Here is a 21962-nt window from a genome sequence, read left to right on the forward strand (position 1 = left end):
ATCTATCTATCTATCTATCTATCTATCTATCTATCTATCTATCTATCTATCTATCTATCTATCTATCTATGGTATATAGAGAAATGTAGTTCTTATAAATATCTGGCTATAACTATAACATTTATAATATTGTTTGTCTGTGATATTTTTTATATATTTTATTTTTAAATATATTTTTAATATGTCATATAAAATATAATATAAAAGAATTCCAATATGTGTTTACCTGAACTTCAGATTTAAAGTATGAAATGTGAACTTTTCATAATTTTTTTTTAAAAGCTGGTGGGTGTAAAATGTCTATTGCATTTTTTTGTAAAGTGGGTCTGTTTAAATGCCAGACCACTTTAAACGTTTCCAATGGTAACAACATCCATGATGTCATGATGGATGACCCATTTTCAGCATCACGCAGCGCTGATCCACTGACCGAATTAAGCTTTAAAAGGGGTGTGGCGCTGCCTTTGTCATGGAAAACCCCCAGCAACCCAACAACCTCTTTTATTTACTTTTTCAATTAAATGTCTTAAATACTTAAAATCAAATTAAATTGAACGCATATTTGGTATAAAATAGTTAAATCAAACAGTTTGTTTCAGCTCTGTAGCGGCGTGTACGTGATGATCGTGTGAGTGCGTCACGCACAGCCCGTCAAAAAGTCAGAGCAGAGCTGAACCGTTGTGTAACCAGCGTCCCGCCGCCGGAGGGGAGGAGTCCCGACACAAACAGTCTGTGTTGTGCTTGTGCTGTAAAATTCCACTAGTATTTATGCTTTACATTTGCAGGTACACTGTTGAAAACAAACGTCGAGATTCCTGCAGGTAGGCTAACGTTACACTCCTCCACCCACGAGCTGAAACTAATCTTCGAGTACATGGAGCTGGATCGCCGACTATTGCTGGCTCACTGCGTCGCCTACACCCTGTCCGTTATAGCTGGGCTCTTGGTGGTCGTGCCGCTCGCTTTAAACGGATCCGCTTTCAAGGGAAGGTGCGCGCTGTTTAGTCAAGGGTTCTGGAGGACGGAGAACCTCTCGGTGGGCGAGGGAGAGTCCAGGACGGTCACTCATCTGGTGGTGCAACAATGGGGTCCGTTAGCGGCGTGCCAGTTCGCCACATTTGTCGGTGTGTTCACCGTGTTGTACGGAGCAGTTCAGGGCTGGAGGAGCCTGTTCTACCTCCATCGGCGGCATGACGAGTAAGTCTTTATGTGACATTTAAATTTAAATAAAATTTAAACATTACAATGCTGCATCCGTTAATGGTACCTTAATATCTATATAAGAGTAGAAACTACTATAGGCATATTTTATTGAGTAACAACATAAAGTGAAACTATGTACTGTATATGTAAGTAAAAGAAATTAAAAACATTCTGCTTAATGTTCTGATATTTGTGTATATTAAGCGCTTGTTATATTTATTGCTTTGAGTATTAGACAAGACCATAATAAATAAACATTATTATAATTATTATATTGAAAACATTTATATTAGTATCATATAACATTTATGTAATTTCAATATATAAATATATTAAATTAAAATTGAAATATATATTGTATATGAGAAGTTCATTTGCAAAAACATAACTCAGTTTTTAACCTTTTTCAAAAATCAGTTGGGTTATTTTTATTAAATAAATATCCAACACAATAAAACACAAGAACATGATAACAATAAAAAACTAATTTTGAAAACTAAAAAAGTTACCTGTTTTTGCAAAAAAAAAAAAAAAAAATCAGTTTAATGTTAATATTTGTGTAAATTAAAAAACATTAAATGTTTAATATAAATGCGCGCGCGCACACACACACACACACACACACATATACATACAATATAAGTACAACATATAATTACATATTTAAATTATATATTTAAATATATTACTCAATTATTTAATACTTTAATAAATAATATTAAACATTAATTTTATGTATGTATCTGTATATTATATATACACTGGTGATCAAAATTAGAGAACTGGGAGGTATCTGAAAGTGTTCTCTAATTTTGATCAGTGTGTTTTCTGCAAAATAATGGTTTTTGTTGAAATGCCTCAGTTATTTTGTGGAAAAGGTGTTCTGGTAGCATGGTATAGACGGGACAAAAACTCCTTCAACTGTTGAGCAGTGAAGATGACATCATTTCAGAATTGTTCAATTGTTTATAAATTGTTCTCTAATTTTGATCGCCTGTGTGTGTGTGTGTGTGTGTGTGTGTGTGTGTGTATATACACTTTCAATCAAAATTATTCAACCCCCCAGAGACTGCAGTACTTTACAAATGTTTTTTGCTCTTTCTGAAGATCCAGGACTAAATTGCATCTACAACAGTTTTCTGGCATATTAAAAAGTGATAATGTCAATATATAATGTAATGTTTTTGAGTTATAGGATTTTTTTAATAACACAGCTGTGTCAGAATTATTCAACCCCTATTCAACATTGCTGTTTTAAGATAGTTATTTTTATGGTAAGGAACAAAATTGTCTTAAAAAATTGTCTTAAGCCTTTACAAACTTATTAAAAATGAAATTAGCTTGGGGTGTTACACATAGTATACTCTTAGCCCATGCATGTGGTGAGTAGCAAATATGGTAAAGTCAACAAAGCTCACACAAAATCAATAGAGAAAATATAGTTTGCTATATTAGAAAGTCTAAAACTACATGAAGATTTCTAAGACATTACAAGTCCCTAGAGACACATCTGGCAGCTGTATTTCTTAGATTAATGTGTGTTGAACCAGAAAACCTTTGTGGCTGTTGAACAAAAAAGCACAATATCATAAAATGTTTGATCAGATCAACTGAGAAAAACTTGCAATGTACAGCCAAAGACTTGCAAGATGACCCAACGAAAGGACGAAAAATATTTCAATGCTTTGTACAAGAGGAACACTAGACAAGTGTAGTCTTCATGTTGAGGAATCTTGCTGAATACCACTCTTGACCAAGAAGAACATAAAGGCTGCCTTGAACATGCCAAAATTCATTTGGAAAGACCTTTGGAGTTCTGGAAGAATGATTTATGGAGTGATGTGTCCAAACTGGAACTTTTTGGATGTATGGATCAGCAGTATGTCTAGCGCAAAAAAGACAAAGCTTATACGCAGAAGAACACCATCTCCATGGTCAAACATGGAGGTGGGCCAGTCCTGTTATGGGGATGTTTTACTGTAGCAGGAAGTGGAAAACATGACCATACAAAGGATATCATTGATTTATTAAAGTATCAGACCATTTTGGCAAACATTGCGATGCCTTTTGTGCAAAGTCTGAAGCTAATAATCAATGGACTTTCCTGCAGGACAATCATCCCAAAGTATACGTCCAAATCTACTTACGCTTGATTCAGGGATCAGTCATAGAATGTTTTAAGTGGCCTGTTCAGTTTCCAGATTTAATTCTCATTGAAAATACATGGTTGAATTTGAAGCAAGCAGTGGCTAAGTAAAAACCAAAGATTATCAGTGATCTGAAAGCTTTTTCAGGGGAGGAATGGCCCAAGATTGCAGCAGAAAGGTGACAGAAGTATCTAAGCACTTCCAGGCAGTGTTTATTGGTGGTTTTAAAGAATAAAATATTCTACACCAAATTTACTTTCAGGGGTTGAATAATTTTGAACATAAATGTTTAGAGCCAATTCGATTTTTCTTTCATTATTCATCAACTTACATATATATATATATATATATATATATATATATATATATATATATATATATATATATATATATTTTATAAATATAATTTATATTGATATAATATACTAAATAACTGAACAATATAAAAGCATTTCATATATATATATATATTAAATAGTGTATATACAAATGAAATAGTGTTGGAATTATAATCTGGTCACTGGAGAAACCAAATTTATATGTATCAGAAATTAAATTGCATGACATATCGGTTTTCATTTTCCCTCCTTTTCTTGCAGCACTCTGTTTTCTGCCTTCCTCACGCTGCTGTTGAGTCTCTGTGTGCTCTTCCTCTCTGGAGGGGCCAGTGTTACTCTCACCCTGGGCCTGGTGTCCTGGTGCAACACTGTTACGGACCACAACACCAGACCGTACAGGTACACAAAGCTTTAAATCTATAAGCTGACGTAAAGATAGTTTGCTGTTTGAATGCACATATGTTTCAGCAATTAATGAAATGTCTAGATAATGTTGTTACAACGTGATGTATTTAATAATTCTCTTCGTCTCTGCAGTTGTGCTGAGTCACAGTCTGTTCCTCTGTATCTGGACGTCGAGACATCCTCGTTCTACTCTGAGCTCAATTGTGCACAGGTAAAGCAGCAATTGAATTAACTTTGTATTTCTTTCAGACATCTATGGCACAACAAAACATGCATATTTTACATGATAGCGCATTATCCCAAGTGTGTCTCTCTTTGCAGATCTCTCTGTGGTGTGTAACCGCTCTATGGCTGGCTCACTCTATTTTGTCCTTCCTGAGGCTCTATCACTCCCACAGTCAGCAGATCAGCAGACCATGTTTATCCAGAGAGAAGGAATTCCTCCTGGGCCAAACTCAAGTGGAGTGTCCCATTCATCATCCGCATCCACACTCGCACCCTTCGCACACTCCCATTGTTTTTATTTAGCCATACAGTGTTCATAGAAGTTGCACTTTGAGGTTGAACAAAGGCCAGTTTTTAAAGGGAACCCTGGGTATGACTTGTATGGCTTAATATAATGTATACAACATCTCTTACGGAAATATGTAGCAGAAAACCCATGAAAGACTTATAGGGGGTGCTATTATTTCAATGATCTGACCTACTGCCACTACCTGTTGCTATATTTACCGCAACACAACACCGCAAAGGGCAACGAGAAGCATTGTAAATCTTTACTTTTTTTTGGCGATAAGAAGAGGAGAAAAGGATGGGAAGATGCCTGTGGACGAATAAAACTTACTAAAGACCTGCATATTTGTTCTCTCCACTTTAGCTCTGATGCCTTTGAGGCATTTAGCAGACAACAGCTACTGAAAGAGCTTACTAATGGTAAAGACAAGAAACGCTAGATGCCATCCTGGCGCAATTATTATAATAATTATAGTTATTGCCACCTTTAAGCTCTTTCAGTAGCTGTGGTCATCGTATCAGTGTTTTATTTTCAGAGTTGTGTTGTAAAAATAGCAGCTGGTAGCATTTGTAGCTCAACAACCAAAGCATTTCACGTCATAATGGCACCCCATAGTCCAAAACATGTATAAAACTATCTGGATCTTTTAAATAATGTTAATCTTTCATGGGTTTTCTACTACATATTTTAGTAAGAGACATCATTTACATTATATTAAGCCAAACAAGTCTTAACACCTGGGGTTCCCTTTGATCAGGAACAAGAAGACTGGTCCAAGATTAGCATAAAAGGGAATTAACTTCTAATCTAAACAGACAATCCTCATATTTCTCATGCATGTTACACACAGAATAACCTCAGTAATGGGTTTTATCTTTTTTGTGTGCATTTGTTGAGTTTTTGTCATGCAAGTTAGTGCTTACATTGAGGTAAAATGTTCGCCATAACAGATGTCAAAGGATTTCCAAATATATATATATATGACATACTGCACTATTAATGCATTGCTTTTGCATATGCAAGATATTGTCTAACTATATGTTCAGCTATTAATGTGAACTTTAAGTGAATGGGAAGGAAAGACTAGCCCGTTGCATGTGCTCAAGTCTGACCCATGTTTGTTTTGTACTGTGAACGTATACGCGCACAGCGTGACTTTTTGCATTGCAGATGGTACTGTCACTCCAACCAGACGTTCTCTTTCTAATCCAGTGATGGTTTCTTATATGAAGCTGTTTGTGTTGATGCAATCTCCTGGTTCAAAATCCACTTTTGTTGGATATTGCATTGCTTAATTGACGTGATGGAAATTCAGATGGAATGTGAAGAATGTTGCTCATCCTTTTTGAATCCTGAACCTTTGACCTGGAGGATTGTTGTGAAATGCAAACAGTTGAATAAGAAGCAGGAGGGAGATGAGAGAGAAAATGGTTTAATGGTTTGGAAATGTGACAGCTTGTTTTATACTGCTGTTTGTATCCATTATGTCCTATTTATAAGCTCTTTTCATTTGAGTAAAGGTAATAGAACATGGTGTCTTGATATGAAGTTGGTCAACTTTGTTGTGTTCTTTTAAACAAAATAATTGCTAAAATAAAAGTCAAACTTTGGCAAAATGCATTGCTCTTGTATAGTACAGCAAAAACAGTACAGTCTTTTTACTATTTAAAATGACTCTTTTCTAATAATACAAAGCTGCTGAGTAGAATTCTTTTAGGTTTCTTTGACGAATAGAAAGCTCAGAAGAACAGTATTTATCTGAAATAGAAATATAAATGTCTTTATCATAATTTTCGATCAGTTTAAAGCATCCTTGCTAAATAAAAGCATTCATTTATATTATTTCTTTGGATCGTTCAATTCATCAAAGAATCCTGAAAGAAATGTACTTAACTGTTTAAAATACTGATAATAATAATAAAAATGTTTCTTGAACAGAAAATCAGCATTTTAGAATGATTTCTGAAGGATCATGTGACACTGAAGACTGGAGTAATGATGCTGAAAATTTAGCTTTGATCATAAGAATAAATTTAATTTTGAAATGTATTCAAATAGAAATTACAGTTATTTTAAATAGTAAATATTATTGCTTTATTGCTCTATTATTGATCAAATAAATGCAGGCTTGGTGAGCAGAAGTAACTTTTCTTTAAAAAACAAAAATCTTACTGTCCAAAAACATTTGACTGGTAGTGTATATTTGTCAAAATTATGTTATTAACCAAATAAATGTTAATACAAGACCATAAAATATTCATTGTTCAAACAGACCACAGAGTCCCGAAAATAGTACAATTCAAACATATATTTGGGTCAATACTGCAATAGAAATAGTTTTAAAATGTTAATACTTAAAGACTAAAACTCTGTACAAGTACACATAAAAACAAGAAATAAACATTTTTTTCAAGGATTTGGAAAATATTAAGTGTGACATGCAAATAAACACAGTTAATTGCAAATACATTTTCATTAAAGTGCATTCACTGACCATATCATAGAATAATTTAAAATGTAAAGCTGCACCTAACTACTCTTATTATTCATAATTTGTTATATTTATTAATATATAAAATCATGTAATATAAGGCCTTGTTTCCTCCCTGTCAAAGTTGTCAGTAAAATGGTATATACTGTAATTATTACTTTTTCAGCAGTTCTATAAAACTGATAATGGCTCAGCAGTTAAAGGAGAAGTGCAAAAAAATTACAGATAATGTATTTATCCTCTTGTCAGCCAAGATGTTCATGTCTTTCTTTAGTCGTAAAGAAGTTGTTTTTTGAGGAAAATATTTTTAGGATTTCTCTCCATATAGTGGACGTCTATGGTGCCCCTGAGTTTGAACTTCCAAAATGCTTGTCTTGTCTAGCTCTGCGTGAACTCTTTCTGATTCAAGACAGTTAGGGTAGGTCAAAAAACATCTCATTGAATGTGTTTACATGGACCCTCTTAATGCGATTATAATGAGATTTTGGCAATATTGCAATTAAACTTTACCTCATGTAAATGCAATACTTTGATTATAATAATGCGATTAAGTTCATAATCGCAGCAAGCATAATCGTATTAACATAGGTGGCGCACGCCGATTTTAATCGAAATATACAGGCATGTAAACACCTTAATCTCAGTATTGCCGCTTTGACCAGAGTGCGCATGTGCTCGTGACGTACACGAATAACGTGACACGCACCTGCACCGAAAAAGCATGCAATACAACCATACGCAGGCGTCTTGCATTAGACAAATTAATTAAAATAGTGGCCAGTAACACTCCTACTCTTACTGAATTCATTTATTTATGTGAATAATGGCGGTAAAAAATAACCATAATTCTTAGTAGGAATTCCAATATAGGAATAGGAAATTCCAGCTTTGCTCTTGACATGTAAACATCATAATGCGATTAGGTCCTTACTCTATTTTATTATTTGTGCGCATGTAAACATAGTCATTTTCTCCTCACACTTCAAAATCGCCCTACATCGCTGCAGAAGTACCGACCCAGTGTTTACAAAGTGAACATGCAAAGGTCAAATGTCCTTTACAAAAAAAAATTTAAAACAGCGATGTAGGACGATTTTGAAGTTGGAGAAGAAAATGAGATTGGAGTTTCTTGACATACCCTAACTGTCTTGAACTGGAAGAAACAGAGTCACCACAGACTTAGAAAAGATGAGTATTTGTGGTTGAAAAGTGTATAAATTGTACTTTTAAAAAAAAATAATCAATCGTTTTTGCTAGATAAGACCCTTCTTCCTCGGCTGGGATCGGTTAGAGCCCTTTGAAGCTGCATCTAAACTCCATTTTGGAAGTTCCATCTCACGGTCCCCATTGAAGTCCACTATATCTAGAGAAATGTTTTCCTCAAAAAATATAATTTCTTTACGACTAAACAAAGACATGAACATTTTGTCTGACAGGGGGGTGAGCACATTCATTATCTGTACATTTTTGTTCTGGAAGTGAACTATTCCTTGAAGGAAAGGGTTAGCTGGTAACTATTGCTCAGAATGCATTTTTCCTCCTCAGTACTGTTTGCACCTGTTATGCTACACGTCCTTGGCAATCTTCGACAGCTGATTAAACTTCTCTCTCTTTCATCACAGTCCCTTGTTGTAAGTCAGCACCTTGCAATCTGTTGCCATGGCAATTTCCGGCTCAAGGTGAGATGCCTCGATCTGTGAGGAGCAAAGAATGATTAGCAAGCGATTCCCTGCTAAAATATTTATTATTCCGAGCACACACACACACACACACGTTAAGATTAATGGCATAAGGTCGACAGACAAAATTAAACCTGCTGCAGCAATTGTTTGCTGTAGAGGAAGAGGGGAAGTGATGCAGGTGTTGCTGCAGTACCTCTGACATCTGTGGGAAGAGACTGATAGCCAGCGGCAAGGACAGACCAAAAACTGCCAGACATACTAAACTGTGCACAGGCAGCATCATTCTGCGATGAGCCTGCATCAGAGGAAGCCTGCAGGAGGACAGAAAGAACACAGAAGACTCTCATGACTGTATTTTTGTAGCTGTTAAAAATTAATTCATAATATATAATGTTAATAATATATATTTATAATATAAAGTATTAATTAATATTGATTAATATCAATATCAATTAATATTGATTAATTGATATTGATAAATCCCATTCAGAAATTCAAGTGAGGCAAAAGTAACTCCACACTTTTCTAAGAAGGCCATTATGATCGGTGGAAGGACAAAGATTGGCAGTGGTAGCGCTACTCGCGTTAGTGCTGTCTCTATCAGTGCCTGAAGAAAAAGGAAAATAATTACTTGTAACTAGTTAGAATACATTTTGCATTGATTTGAATAATAAAAAAAACATTAAAGGCAAAAAAAAGCCATTGACAAATTAAAGTTGGGTGTCCTAACTGACATACGCACATGTTTGGCAGCTATCCGTGAGGATCCCACTACATTCCCATTGCTGTCTAACACATCGATTCCCTCAGACAGCTCATTGTGTCTCATCAGAGCCACGTTACAGATGTTCGCACTGGCTGAAAAGTAAAATATACATCATGAAGGAGAAATTCACTTGCAGAATGAAACTCACCCCCATGTAATCCAAAATGTTCATGTCTTTCTTTCTTCAGTCGCAAACAAATGACGTTTTTTGAGGAATACAATTCCAGGATTTTGAAGGTCAAAATAGCTGATTCAATGCAGCTTCAAAGGGCTCTACATGATCCCAGCCGAAGAATAAGGGCCTTGTCTTGTGAAATGATCAGACATTAAAAAAAATAAAATAAAGAAAACAAATTAACTAGAGCAAGTTACATTTTTAAAGAAAATGACCGATCGTTTCACTAGATACAACGTTATTCCTCGGCTGGGATCGTGTTGAGCCCTTTGAAGCTGCACTGAAACTGGAATTTGGACTTTCAGCTTGTTGGTTCCCATTAAAGTCCACTACATTGAGAAAAATCCTGGAAAGTTTTCCTCAAAAACCTTAATTTCTTTTCAACTGAAAAATGAAAGACATGAACATCTTGGATGACATGGGGTGAGGAAATTATCAGGAATTTTTTATTCTTGGAGTGAACTAACCCTTTAATGCAGACCATCCATGCTAAACTGAAAAAAATATATTCAGTTTCTGTGGAAGGTCATTTGTTTGTCTTAATATAGATTGCACTGCATGGATAGGTGAAAATAGCTTTATATTTATATTTATGTGATATGTGTCTATTATTTTAAGAATCCGTAATTTACATAATCAAAATACAGCTGTTCTAATAATCACTGAATAAAAATGCATCGCGGTTTCAACTAAAATATCAAAGGACAAAACAATTTTCAATAATAATAATTCTATAATAAGACATTTTGCTTGAGCATCAAATTAGCATATTAGAATGATTTATGAAGGGTGCTAAAAATTCAGCTTTTCCATCACAGGAATAAATTACATTTTTTAAAATAAATTTTAAAAGAAAACTGTTCATTTAAATTGTAATGATATTTCACACTATTACTGTTTTGCTGTATTACTGATCAAATGAATCAGTGACTTCTTTTAAAAACATCAAAGGAGAAGTTCACTTCCAGTTCACTTCAGTGGTGGCCAACGGGATTGCAGCTTCAAAGGGCTCTACACAATCCCAGTTGAGGAATAAGGCTCTTATCTAGTGAAATTTTAATTTATATACTTGTTAACCACAAATTCTTCAGCAATTGCATAATCATGTTGGAAAAGTCACTCATGGTTAGTTCTTTGTCTGTGTACTTTAGTTCAGTAAGGTAGGGTAGAAGGGAAAAACTCAATCTCTTTTTCTTCCCTAACTTCAAAATCGTCCAACATTGTTGTATAATCTTTTTTTGAAAAGGGTGTTTGACTTTCTTTGCATGTTTACATTGTAAACACTGGGTCAGTACCTCTGTGTACATCTACTGTATGGGTAGGCGAAAAATACAATATGTGACCCTGGACCACAAAACCAGTCTTAAGTCGCTGAGGTACATTTGTAGCAATAGCCAAAAATACATCGTATGGGTCAAAATTATTGATTTTTCTTTTATGCCAAAAATCATTAGGAAATTAAGTAAAGATCATGTTCCATGAAGATTTTTTGTAAAATTCCTACTATAAATATATCAAAATGTAATTTTTGATTAGTAATATGCATTGTTAAGAACTTAATTTGGAGAACTTTAAAGGTGATTTTCTCAGTATTTTGATTTTTTTGCACCCTCAGATTCCAGATTTTCAAACAGATGTATCTCGGCCAAATATTGTCCTATCCTAACAAACCATATATCATATGGTGTATACATCTCAGTTTTGTAAAATTTAACCTTATGACTGGTTTTGTGGTCCAGGGTCACATATTTATTTTATATGTGTCTTTTATTTTAAGAATTCCCTGTTGAATCTGTGATTCACTTGATTAAAATTGAGCTATTCTAATAATCACTGAATAATAATAGGGTCAAAATAGTGCAAGACGACTGATTTGTGGTTAAAAAGTATATAAATTTGTATTTTTTTTTAGAGAATGACTAATGATTTCATTAGATAAGACCCTTATTCCTCGGCTTGGATTGTGTAAAGCCCTTTGAAGCGTTGGACCTTCAACTTGTTATTCACCATTGAAGTCCACTATATGGAGAAAAATCCTGGAATGTTTTCCTTAAAAACTTTCTTTTCAACTGAAGAAAGAAAGACATGAACATCTTGGATGACATGGGGTGAGTAAATTATCAGGAAATTTTCATTCTGGAAGTGAACTTCTTAAAAACCAAATCTTCCAGACTCTAAACTTTTGAATGGTAGAGTATGTGTTATGCTTTCATACTAACAGCAGAGGGAGCTACATGCAATCCAGAGTGAAGGACTGCTGAGTCGAGCAAAACGCTGTATCTGTGTAAGGACGTACCTACAGCAGGAAAAGGGATAAATCTCTGTATGAACAGTCTGGTGGCAGGGTTAAATTTGCTGGATTTCTCGATAAGTACATTCAGTCCCACCTACAGTAAGACAGAATATTACAGGAGAATTTAAATGACATTTACGAATGAAACATTACTTAATAACAATATGTTCTGGTAGTATACTAGAACACTACTACCACTAAGGGGTAGTGAAGAAGAAGCTCACTTCTAGAATGAAAATTTCCTGATAATTTACTTACCTCCATGTCATCCAAGATGTTCATGTCTTTCTTCAGTCGAAAAGAAATGAAGGATTATTCTGAAAACTATTCCAGGATTTTTCTCCATGTAGTGGACTTCAATGGGGGTTGAAGATCCAAATTGCAGTTTCAGTGCAGCTTCAAAGTGCTCTACACGATTCCAGCAGAGTAATAAGGATCTTATCTGGCAAAATAATTGGTCATTTTCGAAAAAAAATACACATTTATGTACTTTTTAACCACAAATGCTCATCTTGCATTAGTTTGAACCCATGGATGCGTAACATAGGTAGAAGTACAGACCCAATGTTTACAAAGCAAACGTGAAAAGAAAGTCAAACGCCCCCCAAAAAAGGTAAAACAACGATGTCTGACAATTTTGTAGTTGAATCCTGAAGGGTTTTTCGCTCTTTCCTACATTTTTGAACTGGAGTACACAGACGAAGAACTAACCACATGTTTCCACCTTTCAAGACGAGTGTAAGACGAGCATTTGTTGCTAAAAAGTATATACCTTGCAGATTGTTTTGCTTAGATAAGACCCTTATTCCTCAACTGGGATCATGTAGAGCCCCTTGAAGCTTCACTGAAACTGCAATTTGGACCTTCAATCCACAGATTCCCATTGAAGTCCACTATATGGAGAAAAATCCTGGATTTTTTTTCTCAAAAATTTTAATTGCTTTTCAACTGAAGAAAGAACTTCTTGAGTACATTATCAGGAAATTTTCATTCTGGAAGCAAACTTTTTTCATAATCATTAAATATTTTTAAATTATTTTCATATTGTACATTAAACATTTTAATGGGGGCAAACATTTAGACCCAGCTCATTTATAGGTCATGACACAATGATAAACAAAAACTCAAAACTCGCACATCACTTACTGCAATAGAAACAGCGCTGGTGACAGCTCCCATGTATCCCTGAATAAACTTTGAGGTTGGTGTTGGCTAAAGATAAAATTAGGGTGAAACAAAACATTCATCAACATCCAGGTGCAGCAAATGTACCACAGACCGCTGAGCAATGAAAAAACACTCTGAGGTTGTGAACCACAATCGGACGCAGAACAGACGTCTGGCCCTCAGGACACAACAATGATCATTCAAATGGAATCGAGAAGAAGAAACGCTTCACTGATTGCCCATCTGCAGCTGTATTGCAATAGTTAAACCTCATAAACTTGACCTAAATTAAAAAAAAAGAGCATTTCAGAGCGTACCTTCGTGGCATTGCGGTTGGCGTAGTTCACACAAGCATTGTGACTCTGGTTGAGCCACTGTAAGAGAGAAATGTTTGATTAGCCTGACAGTCACTTGAATTATTGGTTTAATTCCTCTTTCAAATAATGCTAATGCTAATTTTATTTTCTATGAAGTCAGCTTCTGGTAAAAGTTAAATATATACAGGAAATCCAATTAAATAGGACTACTTTAGTCTAATTACGTATTTCTAACTGTGAAACAGTGGCGATGCAGAGTCAGCTTTTAGCCTTCCTGGCACTGAGGCGCTTAAATGATGGGAACAAGCCACTTTACCTGCCAGAACACAGTAGATGCCAAAGTCTGGTTTGGAAGGAGAAGGCCAACAACCTGCAAGTGAATCAGTTAAGGAATATCACTTCTGATAACTTGTTAGCTGGCCATAGAGCAATACACTAGTTAATAATTTACACCTATCTATACAAACAAAGGTTTATCACAGACTTTAGAAGCTTAGTGCTCTTGTGCTCAGAAGATTTGGATGTGTCAACACTGGATGCATAATGATTGGCAAGGCTGCCTTCTCTCATATTTGCTCTGTCTGTGTGGTCTTTGTTTTGCACTTTGATCTTTTTTTATAAGCCAACAGAAGACTTACGATTGGCGTTCCAAACGGCACATAGCCTGTGAAATGCATCCAGAAAAAAAGAAAGATCAACAACAAATTAGAAATCAGAACAGAGTAAAAATAACCTCTATGGCTCTCCTCACCTCATTTGCATTTGTTTGAATATTTATTACTTTAATTTTAAACAGTATTAGTATGGTGCATTTCTATTATTAATTTTACTGCAAGACCAAACTGCTGAACACATGCATAAAAAATCACTGTTTTCGGGTGTACATCTTAAATAACATCTATATTATAAATCATAATTCCAGTTAAACTAGCAAACAAAAATAGACTTTCTATATAATTACAGTTTATTATGCTGACCAAGGATCAAAATACAGTAAAAACAGTAATATTTTGAAATATTATTTTAATTAAAAAAATATTCAATTTGGGTACATTTAAACTATACCACTAGTTAAAAGTTATAAAAAAAGTCTATTCTGCTCACCAAGGCTGCATTTATTTAATCCAAAATACAGCAAAAGCTTCAATATTGTAAAATATTTTAATACTTTCTATAATTCATCTGGTTTTTTTTTAGCATAACAATAATAAATGTATTTTGATCAGGAAATCACAATATTAGAATGATTTCTGAAGGATAGTGTAACTGGAGTAATGATGTTACAAATTCAGCTTTGAAATCACAGGAATAAATTACATTTTCAAATATATTCAGATAGAAAACAGATATTTTAAATAATAAAACTATTTCAAAATTTTACTGTTTTTTTGCTGTACTCTGGATCAAATAAATGCAAGTTCGGTAAGCAAAAGAGACTTAAAAAACAATAAAAATCTTACTGTTCAAAAACTTTTGACTGGTAGTGTATATTGTAAGACTTTTCGAAAACACTTTACAATAAGGTGCCATTTGTTAATATTTGTTAATGTGTTAACTAACATGAATACACAATGAACTATTGTTATATAGTATAATAATAAATTTATTACAAATATTTATTAATATTTGTTATTGTTAGTTAATAAAAATACAATCACTAATTGTTTGTTAGTTCACAGTGCATTATCTAATGTTAGCAAACATTAACTTGTTAACATGTGATTTTAATAATGCATTAGTAAATGCGGAAATTAACAATAACAGATTAATTAATGCTGGAGAAGTTTTGTTCACTCTTAGTTCATTGTTAATTGATGTAGTTAAATAATGAACTTTATTGTAACGTGTTACTGATTTTTCAAATGTTTTTTAAAAAAAAAAGGAAATGTAAAAGCGTATTACTAATACAATTTGTATTAATAAAAATTATTCAGACACCAGAAATATTTTTTATATATTTTTTTACTATAGTGAGTGCAAGACACTATAGTTCATTTATGTAAGTGAGGATAGCAAAATAAAGTAAATTGTGACATATTACACCCAAAAATTCTTCATACAGTGGACTACCAGTAAAATTGACCGTGTTTTGTTATCTGTAATGTCAGATAACTTTTCTATCAAAGTTATCTGATGTTATTAGGATTTGCTCTGACAATTAAACTCTTGACTTCTTGTCATATTTTATTTCCATTTAAGTGAATAAACTGTGATAATGTGGGAAAGGTGTCGATACATTTTGGGTTGACTGTATATATAAATATATATATATATATATATATATATATATATATACAGAGAGAGAGAGATCCTGAATAATATATATTAATTTCTGTCAAAAGTGTTTTGTATTGACACCAAAGTTATGTTTGCGTATACAGGGATCAGTAAGACTATTTGATATTATTTAAATGCTTTTAACCCTCTCTATGGTCTTACCTGACATGCGGAAAGGCATGAAGATTTTTTCACCCGTATCAGGGTGAATAATGGCCTGAAAGGAGACGAGTCAGTGACTGTAATTCCAAGCATCATTTAAAAAGTGACAGTGAACAATGGCCACAAGACTCACCTGTTTCACCTTCTGAGCCTCCCAGAGCTAAACACAGAACACAAGCTGTTATAAAACACTGCACCACATGTATTACATAAAATATCTGTTAAAACGTCTGAGATTCACCTGGTGATCTGTAATTCCTGGAGGAAGATTTCCTTGTTTGAAATCATCCAGGAGTTTGATACATTCTTTTAAACGACTCTATAAAGATGAAACAGAAATCTGAATGCAATAGGTTTCAACAGAATGATTAATTAGCTAATTAGAATCAGCATTCATTCTTTCTAGATGTGACATAATTACACTACATAAAAGAAAGGAAAGATCCTTCTAGGATTAAAACAATGTAACTCAGTGATTCATTCACTTCAATTACTATAACGTAGGCAAGATTTCCATACCTCTGTCACAAACAAAGTGGAAGGGTCGATGATATCAATGAAATGTCTCAACCTGCCAAGAAATGTGCTCTGAGGAAGAAAAACATTACTTCAGTTTCACAAACATTCCTAGCCAAACCAAATATGAGATAAAAATGCAAACAGGACTACCTACACTGTTTAATAGTTTGGAATCAGTAAGATTTTTTTAAAAGAAGTCTCTTATGCTTTTCAAAGTTCAATTTATTTGATCAAAAATACAGCTAAAAGGTAATATTATGAAATATTAGTGCAATTAAAATAACAGTTTTCTATTTTAATGTACTTTAAAATATAATTTATATTTATATTATATATATAAACTGAATTTCTTTCAGTCACATGACCCTTCAGAAATCATTCTCAAATGTTGATTTATTATCAATGTTGGAAACAGTGATACTTTTTTCAGGATTCTTTGATAAAGAAAAAGAAATAAACAGCATTTATTCAAAATACTAGTTATCAATTTAACACATCCTACATCCTACTGAATACAAGTATCGGTTTCTTTTAAAGAAAGAAAGAAAGAAAAAATTACTGACCACAAACTTTTGAACGGTAGTGTATATTGTTAGATTTCTATTTTAAATGAATGCTGTTCTTTTTATCATTCAAAGAATTCTAAAAAAGTATCACAGGTTACAAAAAAAGGTTTCCAACACTGATTAAATCAGCATATTAGAATGATTTCTAAAGGATCATGTGACACTGACAAAATTCATCATTGCATCACAGGAATAAATTATATTTTAAAGTATCTTAAAAATAGAAAACCACTACTTTAAATTGCAATAATATTTCACAATATTACTGGTTTTCTGTATTTTTTTTTTTTTCAAATAAATGCAGCCTTGAAAAAATCATAGTGATGCCAAACTTTTGAATGGCAGTGTATTCACAGCACAAACCAAAACATGATTCAAACTTGCTGTTTTGTACCTTAAAAGCTGTTCTAATTTTAGTTTAGAGTTAGACTGAAATATTTTAGAACTGCAATGACAACCCACTGACAGGTTGTGCAGAATGTCCTCAAAGGAGCGACGACTGCCTGCATCAACATTCCCACTGTCTCTGAACCCCAGGCAGCAAGGCAAGCGGTTTTCTGAGAGCCAACTGTTTCGGAGGCCCGATGGTTGAGCATGCCAAGGGTTTATTTGGCAAAGAACGCAGTGTAAAAAAGCAGCTTTAATCAACTGCATCTAAATGATTTATCCAGGGACAAAGCACAAAAAAGCAGAAATCCATTTTACCTTACAATATGTGGTGAAGAGAGCAAGAACATTTTTTTAACCGAATTTGCTCGGGTAATAACGCTATTTCTAGGCTACAGACACTAGCTTCAAAGCTGTTGCAGAGCCATGTGAGTGCATGTCTGCTGGAGAAGACTTGTTAATTATGCATGTGTTTCTGCTCCCCAGAGAATATGCAACACAGTTAGCCGAGATGGAGCAGGAAGAAAACATACACCCATATCCTTCAGATGCATTGATTTCATCTAAAAACGGCAGTAATAAAAGAGATAACTGTCTGCAGTCAAATGCACATGTGCTGGATTTTGCCATAAAAACCAATTTGATTTTGATTCAATTAACACTCTGTGAACACAGGCAAAAGACTGTATATATTTTCAGAAATATCTTCGACCAGCTTGTCAGCGGGGCAGTGATTTTTTTGTCTGGCTGTATTCCCTGTGGACCCAATGCAGACTCATTTAGGCAGCATATGGCATAATAATCAGATGAAACTCATGACGGCATCAAAAAAGAACACTGAGCGAAATATTTCATTTGGATGCTTTCAGAGACAATATATGCTATTCTGTCCTCCGTTGAAGACAATATGTGACCCTAGACCCCACAACCAGTCTTAAGTAGCATGGGTATATTTGTAGCAATAGCTAACAATACATTGTATGGGTCAAAAATATATTTTTTTCTTTAACGGCAAAATTTATTAGGATATTAAATATAAGTAAATTTTCTCCTGTAAATATATCAAAAACTTCATTTTTGGTTACTAATATGCATTACTAAGAACCTTATTTGCACAATTTTAAAGGCGATTTTCTCAATATTTTATTATTTTTTTTGCACCCTCAGATTCCAGATTTTCAAATAGTTTTATCTCGACCAAATATTGTTCTATTCCAACAAACCATACACCAATGTAAAGCTTATTTGTTCAGCTTTCAGATGTTGTATAAATAATTATTATACAATATTATTCTTATTATTAATTTATGATTCATTTAAACCATTCAAGACTTGTATTACGGTTTTACCAAAAGGACATTTCAGATTGACTGATTTCATTTTTATGGATACATATTTTTGTGGTTACAAGGTGGTGCAAACCATGCAATTCTTTAGAATCAAGTTATTTGGTCAACTTTAAAGTTGTCTGAAGTCATCATATCATTAGGATAAAGATCTTGTTCCATTTGTAAATTTCCTATCATAAACATGTCAAAACTTATTTTTTGATTAGCAATATGCATTGCTATAGGAACTTCATTTGGACAACTTTAAAGGCGATTTTCTCAATATTTTGCATTTTATATCTTTTTGCATTCTGTTCTCAAATAGTTGTATCTCGACCAAATATTGTCCTATCCTAACAAACCATACATCAGCTTTCAGATGATGTATAAATTTAAAACTTGACCAATATGACTGGTTTTGTGGTCCAGGGTCACATAAATAAATGTAAGGTTTCACGCCCAACTATAACTGTGTACTTGACTCTAACAAACCTCGAGAAAAACACTGATGAGTGGCGTGAATGTACGGATTTCTGAGTGCTTGTTAACTCATTCAGACATAAACAATGCCACTGAACCGAACAAAACTCACATATTTTACTGATTATTGCTGCTAAAAATGATCAATTATTGTCATGTTTTGGGCTGTAGTAATCGGCTGGAATGGGAAAAACATTAATAGTACTATAGACTGCCAAACATTTTAACAAATCAAGGAGGAGAGTGCAAAAAACTGAAGAACAAAATGCGTTTGTAGTTGAGGCGTTTGTCCCAAACTGAACCAGGATTTCCAGGGCAAGAATCTTGACAACATTCGTGTTTGTTCTTATCATTTCCGGTCAGGTAGGTGAAATATTAGGCTAATTTCTTAATTAATACTGCTTGTACGTATCTTTACCGCCTATTAACTTTAGTTTGTCACAATATTGTGCCTTTTCCTGCTTACTGAGTCCTCTATATGATTTAACACGTTTTTTCCCCGTGGTTTAAACAGCATAAATGAGCAGAACAACATATTCAGTAGTACATTAACTGTGCAATCCATGCTGTTGTTTACATCCGAGTATGGCCAGTATGGTCGCGCATCCAGGTAACTGACCAAATCGAGTGCAAACACTCTATTGCAGTCATATACTAAACAGTTTTTAGTACAAATTTGCCAAATTAAGTGAAATTATTTTTGTGGTAGATTATGTTTTTTCAAGGTTTTACACTGTTTTACGCACTTACAACATTTTAAAATGTTGACTTGAATTAAAATGCACATTTGTGATTGAATTCCCAGCATAAATAAATGTCATATTTTTGATTCCATGGAATATAATTCGGGTCTGAACGGGTTAATTAGGATGACCGCGGTGTTTCCATGGAGGCAACAGGACTTAAATAGATGGTCATTCATTTGACCGACACGAGTGCGTGAGATTTCACAGATAACACAATTGATGAGACAATTATTTGCATTCGTTCAGCAAAAGCGGCTCTATTTTAAAATGCAAAACTTGAATACACTGTACAAGTACATTTGTTTTAGATAAAATAATAAAAGAGGGAGGACAGGCAGTTTTCCAAGCTTTCCAGAAAAATTATGAACTTTGATAATGTCCCGCGAAATCACTCCCACGTAATGCAAAATAAAACTAACCAGGGCGATTGTATTCAACAGCTTATACAAAAAACCAAACAATTCTGTCCTACTCATTTCCTGCTATTTGCATATAAAAAGAAAATCTGTTGTGCATGCATCTGATGTTTTAGGGGTTTGTAATATAACGGTGCGACCAAAACCTCTGTTACGCTCATCACGAACAATTGCATCGGCCAGTTATATGGCGATGATACAACGAGCAAAAGACACAACGCAAAAAAGCACGAGAAACGGATGACTTTCGCAGAACAGTGCTGGAGCAAAGCAAAGGTATCTACACACATATGTTGTTTATCAACGCCCATCAAAGATGCCCAGACAAAGATGCACTTTAACATCGCGACAAACTCTTTACCTGCTCGTAACGTGGTTTTCCTAGCTGAAACACCGGGCAAGACGCAGATTCCGCCATCTCAGCAGCGCTGGAGTGATGTTAAATAATAAAAAGGTCCATGAGACGGAATTTGTAAGAATAGTCAACTCGGGTACGAAACTAGTGAAGCAATAGCTCGCAGGGGTTCATGGGAAGTGTAGTTTCCTGTTGAACTCAAGACAAAAGCAGACAGAGCGCATTCCACACCCATTGCAATTACAAAAGTCTGAAAGACTTACATCACAATGTTTTTTTCAAAGTGATTTTAAAAATATGACTTCAGACAACTTTGAACTTGATACTAATTTGATAACTAATTTGATTCTAAAGAATTGCATGGTTACTTTGCACTATGTTGTAACCACAAAAATATGTATCCATAAAAATTAAATAAGTGAATTTGAAATGTCCTTTTGTTAAAAACGTTATACAAGTCTTGAATGGTTCAATCATAATATAATCATAAATTACTTATAAGAATAATATCTCTTAAATAGGCCTAATATGTGACCCTGAACAAATAAGCTTAAAACAACAATAACAGCAATACAGTTTGCAATATAGATGCTGTCTTGCTATATGACAACGTTGCCGTCGTGCTGGATTATATTTCGTCTTCTAAAGCAGCGGCAGAAACGCAGGAAGCTGGAATGTGTGACTTTATTCTGTGCTGCCGTCTCTGCTGGTTTCAAAACTCAAAGAGGTGCGCATATTAGCTGTATAGTTTTTTTCCCGCTTGATTTGCAGTTCGCAACAACTCAGGCTTGTTTCTGCAAAGACTTTGTTATGTTATGTCTGACGTGTTTACGTTTTACGTGGCATGAAAATGTGAAAAAGCAGAAATCCGATTTGAATAGGATTCCAAACCACATACGAATGTAGCTCGAAACGGATTTGACCAAATCGGATTTCATGCAGTTCGTTGCTGTTCAGACTACCTAAATATGATCGGATTTCAATCGGATTTGCATAGAAATCGGATTTGGGCTGACAGTCTGAACGAGGCTTTAAATAGGCCTAATATGTGACCCTGAACAAATAAGCTTTCCATTGATGTATGGTTTGTTAGAATAGATATATACATAGGTGTGCAAAAAAAAAAAAAAAAAAAAAGTAATATTGAGAAAATCGCCCTTTAGAATTGTCCAAATGAAGTTCTTAGTAATGCATATTACTAACCAAAAATTAAGTTTTTGATATATTT

General features: G+C 34.1%; 2 protein-coding genes across 2 annotated transcripts; one reads left to right on the plus strand and one right to left on the minus strand.

Moving 5' to 3' along the window:
* Positions 1-692: 692 nt before the first annotated feature.
* LOC141288248 (transmembrane protein 179) lies at positions 693-6223 on the plus strand. Its single transcript, XM_073820363.1, has 4 exons — positions 693-1197; positions 3950-4087; positions 4226-4304; positions 4415-6223. Exons 1-4 carry the CDS (start codon positions 875-877, stop codon positions 4619-4621), a joined length of 747 nt encoding a protein of 248 aa, XP_073676464.1. The 5' UTR covers positions 693-874; the 3' UTR covers positions 4622-6223.
* On the minus strand, positions 6024-20896 carry sfxn5b (sideroflexin 5b). The gene is made up of 14 exons (XM_073820362.1): positions 20741-20896; positions 16457-16525; positions 16179-16256; positions 16071-16097; positions 15938-15992; positions 14137-14162; positions 13815-13868; positions 13499-13555; positions 13161-13226; positions 12018-12108; positions 9523-9638; positions 9302-9387; positions 8974-9091; positions 6024-8792 (listed from the first exon to the last, which is right to left on the minus strand). Exons 1-14 carry the CDS (start codon positions 20795-20797, stop codon positions 8715-8717), a joined length of 978 nt encoding a protein of 325 aa, XP_073676463.1. The 5' UTR covers positions 20798-20896; the 3' UTR covers positions 6024-8714.
* Between the last annotated feature and the right edge of the window lie 1066 nt (positions 20897-21962).

The sequence above is a fragment of the Garra rufa genome, chromosome 16, assembly GCF_049309525.1.
Source record: "Garra rufa chromosome 16, GarRuf1.0, whole genome shotgun sequence".
In the NCBI taxonomy this organism is placed as follows: domain Eukaryota; kingdom Metazoa; phylum Chordata; class Actinopteri; order Cypriniformes; family Cyprinidae; genus Garra; species Garra rufa.